The sequence below is a fragment of the Engraulis encrasicolus genome, chromosome 5 (assembly GCF_034702125.1).
Source record: "Engraulis encrasicolus isolate BLACKSEA-1 chromosome 5, IST_EnEncr_1.0, whole genome shotgun sequence".
Lineage (NCBI taxonomy): Eukaryota > Metazoa > Chordata > Actinopteri > Clupeiformes > Engraulidae > Engraulis > Engraulis encrasicolus.
In genome coordinates, this window is record NC_085861.1 from 12,887,827 (window position 1) to 12,901,395 (window position 13,569).

A 13,569-nucleotide genomic window follows, 5' to 3' on the forward strand; every position below is an offset into this window, starting at 1 on the left:
ATTTTGTGCTTCATTATTTCTCATTTGGAGTGAAGATTTGCATCAAATATTCCTATCCTGCTATATTGGGTTTAAGAGACCGAAGATGCCTTTGATGATAGTTAGTTATCTACTATCTATAATACTTTTTACAATATATTTTTTCTTCTCACTTCTCTGTTTTTACTTTTTAGCACTTTGAATGACAGCTACTGTATGTATGATAATGTGCTATATAAATAATATCTATATTGATATTGATATTTATGAACTATGGGTATTACCCAGAGAACCTTTTCCTGGAATGTAGGTTATTTAAGGTTCTAGAGCAAGCATTCAAATGCATAGCAGTTCTACCACAAAAGACTCGATAGACAAAATGCAATAAAGGTTATTTATTAATGACATGGAAGACAGTAATTCTCTTTGGCGTAGGCCCCCGGCCTGCCTTGGATTTTTTTTCTGTAAAGGGGGGTGCATATCCTGCGATGTATAAGGCAGGGGCGAAGCCTACCCCCCCACCACAGGACAGGGACCAACTGGTGACGGCGGCTTGCGGAGAGGGCTATGGAAGGAGGTTAGAGTGGACCGGGACATCAGGAGCGGCGGTTGCCGGGGTGGAGGTGGGCGTCTGCATCGGCGTACTCTGGGTAGCAAAGAGCGGAAGCAGACAGAGGATATTTAAAGAAACGCACAGACATCCTATTGGCTACAGGAAGCGGCAAACTAGTGACGTGACAGGGAAACCCCAAATCGAGAGTAGAGATTGGATAATTAATCGATGACGACGAGAGATATACCGTCTCGCCTTTCTGGCAGAACTTAACGCTATAGCTTACATTTCTACCACAAAAGACTCGATAGACAAAATGCAATAAATGTTATTTATTAATGACATGGAAGACAGTAATTCTCTTTGGCGTAGGCCCCCGGCCTGCCTTGGATTTTTTTCTGTAAAGGGGGGCGCATATCCTGCCGATGTATAAGGCAGGGGCGAAGCCTACCCCCAAAGATAGTTTGTATAATGTAACGTACTCACCAGGTTTTGGAGAATGGTCTGATCCTAAAGGATATACGTATAAGTATACGAGCGCATTACCTGCCATGGGAAAGGCAGGGGCGAAAGCCCGCCCCCAAAATGAGGGAATACGAAACAAGTGAATAGAGGAACATGAGCGGTTGGTACTTACCCAGGCTGGGACTGTCAAGATCTATGGGAAGAAGGAGAAAAAAAGAAGTGACAATAATGGCAACGATAAAGATGGCAGCGCGAACTTCCGTTCACGGATGAGAGAGTAAGGCTAGAGATCCATTATAACGTTATGTTATCGCAGCTCGACGTACTGGATGCCCCAGCTCGCGTGGCCCGGGAGTTATATACAGGAAGTATATCAATCTACATTTCTAGCCGTTTTTATCGATATAGCAAACCAAATGCCCCTAAATTACAGTTCAAAATGCTCTTACCGAATTCGGCACATGAGTTTTTTTCACACACAGCTTGGCCTCGTCTTGTTATGCTTATGGTCGAAATCGAACATAATCATTTGAACCCAGGCATCATAAGCACATGCAACATACATGCTTGTAGTCTATATTTTGTACATCCAAAAGTTCGACAGATGTAAAAAATCTGCTTTTACCGAGGGAAATGCACCTTCGTGATGACCACAGGTATCATGGGACATCTTCATGTAATCAACAGTCATTGGGTAACGCAGTCCGTCAGCCGCTGCTAATTTGCATAACTTTCAGGAGAGCTCAACTTTTTGACGTGCCACCGGACCCACGCTCGCCGTGCCGGAATCCCAACATGCATTGCGAGTCCGGTAACGACGATATGCCGCATTTCATTGAAAATGAATTGAATGCGTTGGTACGGCTTGCGTAAAACTGACAAATGGATTTGCACCGTAAACCCGTGCGGATAGCGCAGTGCACACTGAGGCGCCGAGCAAACCGGCTAGGGCGATAGAAATATCATATGAATAGTGGAACAAACAAAAAAGACATACCGGCATGGGCGAATTGGGCGACCAATTTACTCGTGAAATCTGAGTCACTGGGCTCAGGGCGCCGGGCTTCGTTGACTGCTTACCGGGTCACCGGGCTTGCTGGTTACGTACCGAGTCGCCGGCTCTGTTGACAGTTTACCGGGCTTCGTTGACTGCGCACCGGGTTACCGGGCTTAGGTGACGGTGTACCGGGTCACCGGGCTTAATTGGCCGCGTACTGCGGGCTTTGTAGACTGCGAACTGGGACGCCGGGCAGGCAATACTTTAACCGAACGATGTATTAATTTTACTGCTTATTAATGCAATCAGAGTAGGTGCGGATAAAATGCCTACCGGAGGGGAACGGCGACGAGCCCCTGACGAGCGACATTCCTGTGCGAGTCTATGCGAGAACCCATAGGACACATGCAAGTTGGTACAGGAAAGACCGTGAAGAGAGGGAGTAGCCTACAGGGCATGTCAACGGGGACGCAGCACAGCATAATGTTCTAATATATATAAATAGAATATATATATAATGTGTAAGCTATACATTAGATGCTACGCCGATGTGCGCTGCGTAAAGGGCGTGGAAGCAAGGACCAAAACATAACTGACTGGGCACGGGTGCAAGCGGAGCGAGAATAATCATTGCTGGGCAACCAGGGGAATTAGAGAGAAATTAGAGAGACATCGAGTATATCTATATATAAACAACGGTGACTGGTAAAGGAGTAGGTACGGGGAGCGAGAGAGAGAGAGTGAGAGAGAAGGAAAAGCCGCCGCCACCACATATGTGGATGGCGATAGATGGAGAATAGTAACGGTCAGATACGTGAGTTAGCAATAGATCTGTCGATGGTTTGAAAGGCGCCAGGATAGGCAAAAACAATAACGTGATCTTCAATGTATTAAGTACGGAACCGGGTCGAACATTTAATACGAATGAGTGCCTTAACTGCCCCGGGGAATAGACGTGGCTACGATAGCGCGTTACCTGACGTGTCGCCGTACCTTACGTGGAGGCGATGGCGCGCTGGGCATCTAGGACTTGGTGGCGAGATGGGCGGATGTAGGAAGCGTAGGCCTCCGACGACCATCTTCCCAGGAGTTTGATAGCAGATGTAGAGATGCCCCTGTGTGCGGCGGTAGTAGCCGCGCCGATCCTAAATGAGTGAGCCGTGTATTTCGCTGGTGGGAGATTGCACCGTCGCAGAACCGCGGCCAGGTGGCAGCAGAACCATTGACGGCACATAGGCGCGCCGTCGGGCAGGAGGAATAGGGGGGAAGAAAGGGACCTGTCGTGGCGAAGTTTAATAAACTCCACCATCGAGGAAAATGGACAGAAAACCCCGTGCAACTTGGAAATATAGACGGTGGTGCCGTGACAGAGAGAGTCGGATTTTGAGTGCTTCAGAAATATGGAGAAGTGAGAGGGGGAGAAAGTTAAATCAGAAAGTGTGAGGTCGACGGATGGGTTAAACAGGGGAGAGGGTGAAGTGAATTCGCCACAGCGCATGAAACCGTAGAAAGCGGTGAGGAAGACTGTCTCCAATAATTTATCCAGATAAGGTGAAATATAGCCGCGCCTCACTGTAGATACCAACTGGTGAAGAATAGGAAGGGTGATGGGAAGACGAGAGTCGGGGGAGGTGGGGCAGGATTTAGCGATACCTTTCAGTAAAAGCTTGATAGACGGGTTAGAGAAAAAACTCTGAGTGTCTGGGTTGTTAATCCTAGCGTAGAATTGGACACCGGAGAGCAATTTGTGGATAGAGGCGGGTTGGAGATGGCGAGTATCGAAGCAATAGACTATAAAGGCGCAAATAGTGGAGACCTGCGCCGGGAGGGGGGAGAGGAGGTAGGCGCTACAAAAAGTAGTGAACATGGACCAGGCGGACGCATAGCACTTGAGCGTCGATTTAGCTAGACTCCTCGCCATATAGCCCCGTGCTGACGCGGACAGCGACGAGAGGGGGGGACCTAGTACAGGACGAGTTCCGAGAAACTCGGGCAGCGGAGAGGGGTCGAGCTGGCCGATGGGCATAGTCTGCGGAATTCCTGCAAATGAAAGCGAGAGAGAGCGTCAGCTATGACATTAGAGTGGCCAGGGACATGAGCAGCTGAAAATACAAAATTGCCCATAACAGATTGCCAGGTTAAACGCCTCACTAGCGCCATCAGTTTGGGGCATTTAGAGCGACCTTTGTTGATAATTGCCACTACGGCTTCATTGTCGCAGTAGAACACAATGCGCTTTCTGCACCAACTGGAGCCCCAGAGGACGCACGCGACGACGATAGGATACATTTCAAAAAGCGCAGAGGACTCGGACCCGTCGGTGAACTCGAGGAAATCGTCCGGCCAACTGTCAGCGAACCACTCTCCCTTGTGGAATCCACCGAAACCGACCGACGGGGCCGCATCGGTAAATAACCCAAGGGAGGAGGACGACTCGGTGGAATCGTTGTAGAAGAAGGAGATACCATTCCAATTTCCTAGAAGTTTCAGCCAGAAGCGTAAATCTGAGTGGCATCCCTGGTCTAGTGCGACGGAGTCTGTTAATTCCGGGACAGAGTGGGCCACATCTAGGACACGGGAGATGAACGAGCGGCCGTGCGGGATAATACGAATGGCGAAATTGAGGTGGCCGAGGAGGGAGAGGAGATCCCTTTTTGTCATGACTGTGTCGGCGGTTAGTCCAGCGCAAATATCGCAAATGAGAGAAAGCTTTTCTTGGGGGAGAGAAGCTTTCATGGCGACGGAATCGAGCACGATGCCTAGGAACTCCAGGGATGTGCATGGTCCCAGTGTCTTCTCGGGTGACAGTGGGACCCCGACTTCGTGAAATACTGAGCGCAACGTGTCTAAAACCGTGGAATTTGGTTTTGAGGGGAAATCGATAAGGAGGAAGTCATCAAGAAGATGGAGGACGAACGGCAGTTTGCATACGTTCAACAAAATCCAGCATAGTGCTTCGGAGAGATTGTTGAAGATACGTGGACTGCTGCGGCACCCGAATGTGAGTCTGACGGCGAAATAGAATGCGGACTGCCATTTTACGCAGAAGAGCGGCCAGTCGGAGGGGTGAATGGGCATCGTTTTGAACGCATCGGTGATGTCTGCCTTCGCTAAGTGCGCGCCCCTCCCCGCTACTTTGATAAGCTTTATGGCGTGGTCGACCGTAGCGTAGTGCAGGGAAAACGGTTCGAGGGGGATCATCTCGTTAACGCTAGCCCGGGAATCGGAGTGTGGGGACGACATGTCGAAAATCAACCTTTTCTTCCCTGAATATTTGCGAGTGGCTACGCCCAGGGAATTAACGCGGAAAGGAGCAAACGGGGGAGCTGAGAATGGACCGACAACATAACCTTTATTCAATTGGACAGGAGCTCGGTTACAATGTCAGGTTCCGCCAGCGCGGACCTAAGATTCCGCGCCACATAGGAGGTGGTCAGTGGGGAGGAGACACCCACGCGGAACCCTTGGGATAAGCCCGTCAGGAGATAATCGGTAAAAATGGAGTCAGGGTGAGTGGCTAGGAGGCGAGAGAGGGAGGGGACGGAGATGGGGGTAGAGGGGTGACTTTTTAGAATTTTTTGAAAGAATCCCGTCGAAGGCCGACCCGGCGGGGGCAGACACTCCTCGGGTGTGGGTCCCTGCAAAAGCTGCAAACATGAGAAAATATACAGTTAGTGTGAGTACAGACGGCTTCGTTAAAGTTATTGCAGATTGGTTGGCCGTTGAAGTAGGAGATGGGACGACCCAGCCTGTCTTTAGTCGGCCTTACGGGCTTTGGAGACCGGGCATCGTTGGTAGAGGATTTTGTGGTGGCTGATTTGGGCGTGGTGGCGCGGCCCGCGGGGATGCTAAAGACCGTTCTGGGGCACAGATCCGCCGAGTGGCCGTGCGATGAACAGATGTTACATGCCAGGATGCGTTGGCCGCTGAAATGGCGGATGAGCAGCTCTGTGTCCACAACTGACCAGTCCGTACGAGGCGGCTTTGGCCGCGAAGGATTTGTGGTACTCATAGAACAAAGTTCCGCCGTACCGGAGATGGAAATCTGCGAGCATAGCCAGGTAGCTATCTAGCTCGGCGCGGCGCTCTGGATACGCGCCACAGAGGACATCGCGAAATACTCCGAAAGCAACCACGAATTCTCCAAACGATAAGTTCTTCAGTAGGCGTGGGTCTGAGGTTTTCAGAATGACGGAGACGTCGCCGCAGTTGACCAGCTGGCGGTCGATGGGAGAGGCGGGCAGCAGCAGGGAGGCGAGGTTAGTGTCCTTACCGTTCAGAATGTTGGCGCGTACTGCCGGCGATATGGACGCGGCGGCTTGCGCAATGAAGCTTCTTCCTTGGAGAGGCGCAGGCTGAGCTGATGCCAGGGAAAAAGCCGGTGTGGGGACCGGGGTGGCGACGGGTGGTGCTGCGCGAGAAGGGGGTGGGTGAAGGAGGGGAGGGAGTGGAAGGGGCAAGGGGGAAAGGAGTGGGGTTGAAGCATCCGTGGCAGCTGTACTCGTAGAGGCAGGGGTGTGTTCGCCGCGTACTTCGAGGGACTTGAGCCTTGAATCGAAGCCTTGCACGGTCTTGTTGAGGGATTGAAGAGCCTCGAAGATGGGACTCTCGGCGACGGCCGGCTGAGCGGCGCGCTGGGCGGCCAGGGCAGCCGCGGCGGGGCGGCCTCTACCCCTGGGTTGGGTGGTGTGCTTTGCCTTGGCCTTCCTTTTCCCAGACTGCCGTGGAGTTGGGTTGGCCTGCGAGGCGGGGCCTGCGGTGACAGCGGGGTTGGTCACGGGATCGACGGCGGGGATGCCGGCCGCTTCCGGGTTTCCCAAGGCGGAGTTGGCGAGGCTGACGATTTCAGCCCTACTGAGGCCGTCTTCGGTTTGGATACCAGCCGCGGTGAGGGCCGCCGAGATGTTTTCGGATGGCAGAGAGGACCAGCCAGTAAGCGCATACGACTTTGTTGCGAGCGTCGACGTTGCGCAAGGCACTCAGCGAGAACTTGTTGTCACGATGTGGGTGTTATTAAATACAGCGCATTTGCAGTCGGCCACAAATATGAACGAGACGATGAGCTCGCACCGGTTTGCTCTACTAACACACCACGTGTGAGGAGTGGGGGGACAGGCAGTGAGGAGGAGCTGAAGTGGGGACCTGCGCAAACTTGTGTAGAGGTGTGAGACAAGACCCATATACACACGTGAGTGAGTTGTTGACCAACCAGTTCATGGGCGCGTGACCTCGGAGGCAGTCCGCCGACGAGCGTTGAAGGGGATAAGCAACTGCAGAGGTTGCAAGATCTGACTGCAGCCGCATTCATCCCGCGATAGTTTTACACCATGTGACATGTCACCTCGTCAACGCAACGTCGACGAAATTTCGAAGTTTGACAGGAAATCTAACCGTCATGCAGCATTTTCATCCAGGATGCATTGCTGTCTAAATGCGCATATCCGCGTTTATGTCATGTCGAATGTACTTAGTTTCTGGACGCACCAGGCGGGCGCTCTTCCGAAGGGCCGGCTGGGATGGGGGCACGAAGTCGTCTTCGTGCTGAGACGACGAGTCGTCGTCTCGAGGTGAGTCTGCGCCGCCCGACATGACGGCGAGCAGCGGATGAAAGTTGGAAGTTTGCTTTTAAGAGGATAGCAAGCGAGAACAACGTCTGCATCGGCATACTCTGGGTAGCAAAGAGCGGAAGCAGACAGAGGATATTTAAAGAAACGCACAGACATCCTATTGGCTACAGGAAGCGGCAAACTAGTGACGTGACGGGGAAACCCCAAATCGAGAGTAGAGATTGGATAATTAATCGATGACGACGAGAGATATACCGTCTCGCCTTTCTGGCAGAACTTAACGCTATAGCTTACATTTCTCAACACACGCAGAGTAACTGTATTTTTAAGGTCTTCTAAAACAGTGGTTCCCAACCTTTTTCTTCAGGGACCCATGTTTTTACTATTGTAAGCTTTGGTGACCCAGCGCCCGCATGAGAGGAAGTCACTCGATACGCTCTGTCTCCTCCGAAAACTCATTTTAGTTATCATTTTATTCCTCAATTCGTCTTTGTTCAAAAACAGAATAAATGTTTAATGTAGCACTTAAATTTTGTTGCTTCTATGCATTTGTCATTTATTCAACATGGGCTACATATGGTATTAAAATGAAACCCCTTAAACTCAAGAGGGCTTCGCAACCCCCCGTGGATCTTTGGCGACCCATAGGTTGGGTCCCGACCCATATGTTGGGAACCACTGTTCTAAAAGATTCATAGTAGTATTGGTTAAGTAGGCAACACAGGCCACTAATAACCAAGAGGAAACGATGAACAAATGACATTAGGCTTGCTGATTACTCAAACATAACAAGGTCAAGTAAGTACACCATCAATTATTGTTATTTAAAAAAAAAAACTTATTTCTGACAGAAATTAAAGTGTTAACGTTAGTTCTGACCAGGCCATGGTAGTCAAGAAGCTTGCCGCCCTCCCCTTCATCTCTCATCCATTTGAAATTGATTCAGGTGTATCCCCTCAGCTGATAATCTTTCTTCCCTAGCGATTGAGAGTCTAGAGTCTAGAGTCTATGTCTGTCTGCATGGGAAAGTAAGAAACGTAATTTAAATTCTTTGTATGACCAGCGCATGTAAAGAAATAGACGATAAAACCGACTTGACTTGACTTGACTTCATTGGCCACACAGCTTCGGCACGCCTTTTAAATTCTACCCACTTCCTCTCAACCGTATGCTGCTCGGTTTTTGATACCCACTGCCTCCCCTGCTCCACCTTGTTGTGTATGATGTTACATGTTCTCTTGTCACGTCGCTCGCTGTTCATGGGGGGATATCTACTGTATCTCTCCCTGTCCTGCTGGGGTGAAAATTCCCTAAACTGGGAATTGTGCTTCTCCAAGGTGCACATGGAAATAGGGGGGTTCTTCCGAACAGAGCTATACCGCCAAATGTAATTCATAATTTACAATAAAGAAATTTCATTCAGAAACGTCTCTGGTTCTTGACTACAATGGTTCTGACAGAAACATTATTAACAGACATTGACATTGACTTGAGCATGATCCTTATGATCCTGTATGTGCCTTCATCACACTGTAGCCAATATGATGATAACTGCCTTGACAAGGCTAAGGCCATCTATCAGCGATCCCCGTCCTTTAAGTAGGTATGACATTTGCTGCCATTGCTGGTGCTGCCCTGATAGAGGGTTGCTGTCACCAGCCGTGGATTCGGTGTTCATCATGATGCTCTACCAAGGATCCCTTGAATAAAATGTTTTAGTGTCGTATCAATCAAGCTGAATGGCTGAATATCAAGTGACGTGCAAGTGGTCATCAAATATAAAAGAGCAACTGATTTGATCACTTCAAAGCAACGCTCAGCAATTTTTGAGGTTGTCAATTGATGTGCCTACCTAAAAATTTACACTTTCATAAAACATTTTTTTTAATCCCAGAGTGCCAGCAGTCGATACAAACGTGATTATGTCTGCTTACTTCAGATTTTTGTAGGCCTATGGCCAGTTTGTTCTGCAATGCTGGTTTGGGGCCATCAGTCTGCAAGTGAGTCACCACTCATCTCTGTCAATGACTTGACTGTGAAGGTGAATAATAAACTGAAACAATTAATCAACTTTAAAATTCAATTTGAGTTCACTAGGGGCGTCTAGATTTCTAGGCTAGCAATGGTGGAGAATCTTTAAAAAGGTCCCGGTTCCGGTTCCTGATTCGGAATTTAATCACTCGTTGCTTGGGTCATTTCCAACAACTCTACCGAGTTTCATCCAAATCCAAATTATTGAGTTATCCTGCTGACAAACAAACAGACAGAAAAAGTAATGTGACCGAAAACATAACCTCCTTGGCGGAGGTAATAATGTATCATTCATTAATTCACAAGTGGAACAGAAAGAGGAACTCAGCAACGTTTTATATGGCACACTTCCCCTGTATGCCCTCGTGTCCTATCCTCTCCCTTCCCCTCCCTCTTTTTCTCCTGCTTGGTATACTATACAGTTTTGTTGTTCACTGTAGCGAAGGGGAGTAGAGTTACCCAGCTGGGACTTGAACCCAGACCTTCTGGAGTAGTAAACTGGGGCTCTGACCGCTACACCAAAGAGCAAGGCTCATTGGGATGTTAGTTAGAAGAACAACCCTAGTGATGGCACTCCATCACATTCACAAACATTCTTGTTGGGAGAAGGGGCAAGATAAGCAGCCAACCATGTAAGCAATTTTTGACCAACAGCAGTTTCCAACAATCAGAGGTAGAACAGTGTGCAGACAGGAAAGGATGCAATTCAGAATAACACACATTTCAGGGGTCTCATTTATCATCAGTTCGTAGAATGTCCTCTAAAGTGTGTCTTACGAGTGAAATTTAGAATGTTCGCAAGTACAGAAAAATCGGGATTTATGAAACGTGCGTTGGCTGTTCCTACGCACACGTCTGCATGATAAATCCCACACCTTCCAAATCACTGTGCACGCGCGCCTTCGGGGTAATTTGCACCCCGAAACGCCTCCAAGTAATCATATATGGTATTAAAATATATTTAAATGCCATGTTAATTCGAAGGCGCCACCCTGTTTGGACACACGCGGACACACGCGCCAGTCGAAGCGCTGGCGGGAAGTGTGGAGATAGAAACATTTCCGCGGCAGAAGTGGAGGTGCTTTCGACAGGAGGAGGACAGTGTTTCAAAATAAGTAAAAGAAGGAGGCACACATGGACGAAAACACTGTAAAAAAGCAAACTGTCATACTCCATTGTCATTCAAAGCAAACTGTACCTTGCACGGTCAATATTATTCGCAATTTCGTGTTTCTTCCACTCGCACGCATGGTCAGAGGTGTGCATAGATTTAGGCACATTTCTACGTTCAAGTACATGTTCATAAATCCCATACTTTGCTCAGGAATGATCGCACGCACGCTTTACGCACAGATCTGTGCCTAAGAACGCTTGATAAATGAGGCCCCAGGACTCTAGCCCATCATCAGTGTTTCAAATTTCAAACGTCCTGTAACGTTTGTTCACTTTGTCTTTGGCTTTCTTTATTTTCAGCTTTGTAGCCCCCTAATGCATGTCGTCCCACCAGTAGAACACTGTAATAGTCATTGAAAAGTTGACTATCGTACTACACTATTATGACATAACGCAAGGCCTTTAGTAATGCACTACGACTTCATTGTCATTGGCATTCCGGTAACAGAAAATGTATAACGCCGTGTCTTAGCGGGTTAATACAGTTTCCTTGAAGTATATTCAGCATCTCTGTGCAACTCTTTCTTCTCCCTCCGGTTGCCCTGGTAAGTCACAACAAAGTTCATCCATCTCTGCGCCGCCAACCTGCCACCTTGTCAACTACATCCTTTTGGGAATGGGAGTCACAGTACGAGCGAGCTGAGATAAAGGGCCGGTCGGATAGCCCAACGCCACCACACTGCATTGAGGCTTCGGGAGGGAGGTTTACTAACGGTCCACGCCACACCGCTAGTTGGCCTCCGTTACACTTGCCCTAATTGTTTGAATGGCCTCTTGTGCCACACGCCTGGACATCAAATCATCTGACCAATCCATTTTTGTTTTGAACACCCGACAATCAGGGCTGGATTAAGATGGCTTGGGGCCCCTTAAGATACAGGTTGCTGTGGCTCCCCCAGACGGGAAATTTTGCAACACATTTACAAAGACAGCGTCATAATTACGAGCAAGGAATTAAGGATAACATGTTTACCAACTGCACATGACAAGATGATTTTTTCAATATTGCATCTTGCTCTGCAATTTTTCCCTTTTGGCCTGGCAGATGGGGGCCACTAGGCTGCAGCCATATCTAGCCTGTGTGTTAATCCGGCCCTGACGACAACCCTTTGAGTCAACCCTGCACATCTCTGGTGCCTCGTCTGAGCCAAATAGGTCTACCTGGGTTAATTGATTTGCTGCACCCAACACAGCCATCCATCTGTCGGGAAAGAGGTCTTCCTGTGAGGATGCATTTCCGTACTACACACACGTACACACAGACACACTGTTTTGATTTTCGGTTTCATGTTTTCTTGTGTTTTTCTGATTAACTGCCAAATTCAATACTGGTCGATGCGTTGCTGTCTGTCATGTGCCTGCAAAGGGTCATAATCTATAAATCTGCTAATGTTGTTTTGGTTTGAATATAACACAAAAAATCTCAAAATGATCATCTGCTTTATTACACAGAAGAGGAGCTAATGCTTTGGCAGGGTTACAATTTTCACGGATTGCTGTAATAAGCACAGTGGTTTGCCAAATTATCCAATATAAGATTTATTCAGACACTCAGGTGTAAATGGGAAATAGCAACAGCTTTGCCGAGGCTGAACGTACTGTATTTAGGAAATTGCAAAACTATAAACTGTTATGCCACATTATCGTGCAAAAGATAGACACTGTTATTGGTATTTATGAAGGTATTAATCAATAATTACTTATGTTACCGAAGACTAATCCAGGCTACTTTTTGGTCTTCTTTGGAAACCCAAGAGGTCTCTATTTGGTGTTGTTTATAGGCCTATATTTCCATTTAAAATTATATAATCTACGTATATATAATTCCAGATGACAGTTTTTAATACTTTCCACTGACACAAATCTGTGATTTGTGATATGTGAGCTATTATTTCACACTAGCTGTCTTTCTAAATAAATGCTTCAGTTATTTCTGAAACCAACTCTCCTTTCTCTCCCAACTCTGCCTCTTCCATTTATCACCCCCACCACCATCACCACCATCCTCCTCCTCTTATCTACCTCTCTCTTTTTCAGTTTATGTATACCTCCCTTTTCCCATTTGCTCTTAATATACACTCTCCAAATGTTTTTCTTTCTTCTGTCGTTGGTTATATTCAGTCATGCTATCCTCTCTTTCCTCTCTGGGTTTGTGTAATTTTGCTTTCCTCCCCCTTTCCCCTCCAGTCAGGGCCAGCGCTAGGCACAGGCAGACAAGGCGGCTGTCTAGGGCTCCAAATGTCCTGGGGGCACCCAGTTCCACGGAATTGGAATATTAAGCGAAATTAAGCATTACGTTTTACAATGATAATGACTATTCATGGGCACTCAGGCCATATGTAGGTAGATCAGTGGTTCTCGATCAGATATGTGACACCACGCTTACAGATGCCAATGTCTTTCCTCAAAAAGGCCTAGGCACCAAAAAGTAGAACCGGCCCTGGCTCCAGTCACTTATCGCCAGCTCCCCTCTCCACCATCATCACGCTGCCGCTTTATTCCTCTTTTCCATTCCTGCTCCATCTATCTTTGTTACTTCCCCCTACTTGAGCACATTAGCCTACCGAATAAAAACGGCTAATGTTTAGCTGCCAGCGCTAATGAAATGAAAGTGTAAATGAGCATGGTGGCTAATGTTAGCACACTGTATATCGTACAGTACTTTGCCCTCTTTGGAACCGGAAGGACACTAGGCAGCCAGCGTGTTATTATCAGAGATAATGGCTGATGTGTCAGAGTATATACAAAGGGAATGAAGAGAAGTGCAGGGCAGAGGAAGGGGTGAGTGAAGGGGTGGAGAGGCG

At 48.0% G+C, this 13,569-nt stretch overlaps 2 protein-coding genes across 2 annotated transcripts; both read right to left on the reverse strand.

Moving 5' to 3' along the window:
- Nucleotides 1-2,988: 2,988 nt before the first annotated feature.
- On the reverse strand, nt 2,989-3,915 carry LOC134448796 (integrase/recombinase xerD homolog). Its single transcript, XM_063198455.1, has one exon. The coding sequence runs from the start codon at nt 3,913-3,915 to the stop codon at nt 2,989-2,991; it is 927 nt and encodes a 308-aa protein (XP_063054525.1).
- Nucleotides 3,916-3,956: 41 nt separating this feature from the next.
- On the reverse strand, nt 3,957-7,583 carry LOC134448797 (uncharacterized). Its single transcript, XM_063198456.1, has 4 exons — nt 7,479-7,583; nt 5,960-6,940; nt 5,599-5,641; nt 3,957-5,320 (listed from the first exon to the last, which is right to left on the reverse strand). The coding sequence occupies exons 1-4, from the start codon at nt 7,581-7,583 to the stop codon at nt 3,957-3,959; spliced, it is 2,493 nt and encodes an 830-aa protein (XP_063054526.1).
- Nucleotides 7,584-13,569: the final 5,986 nt, after the last annotated feature.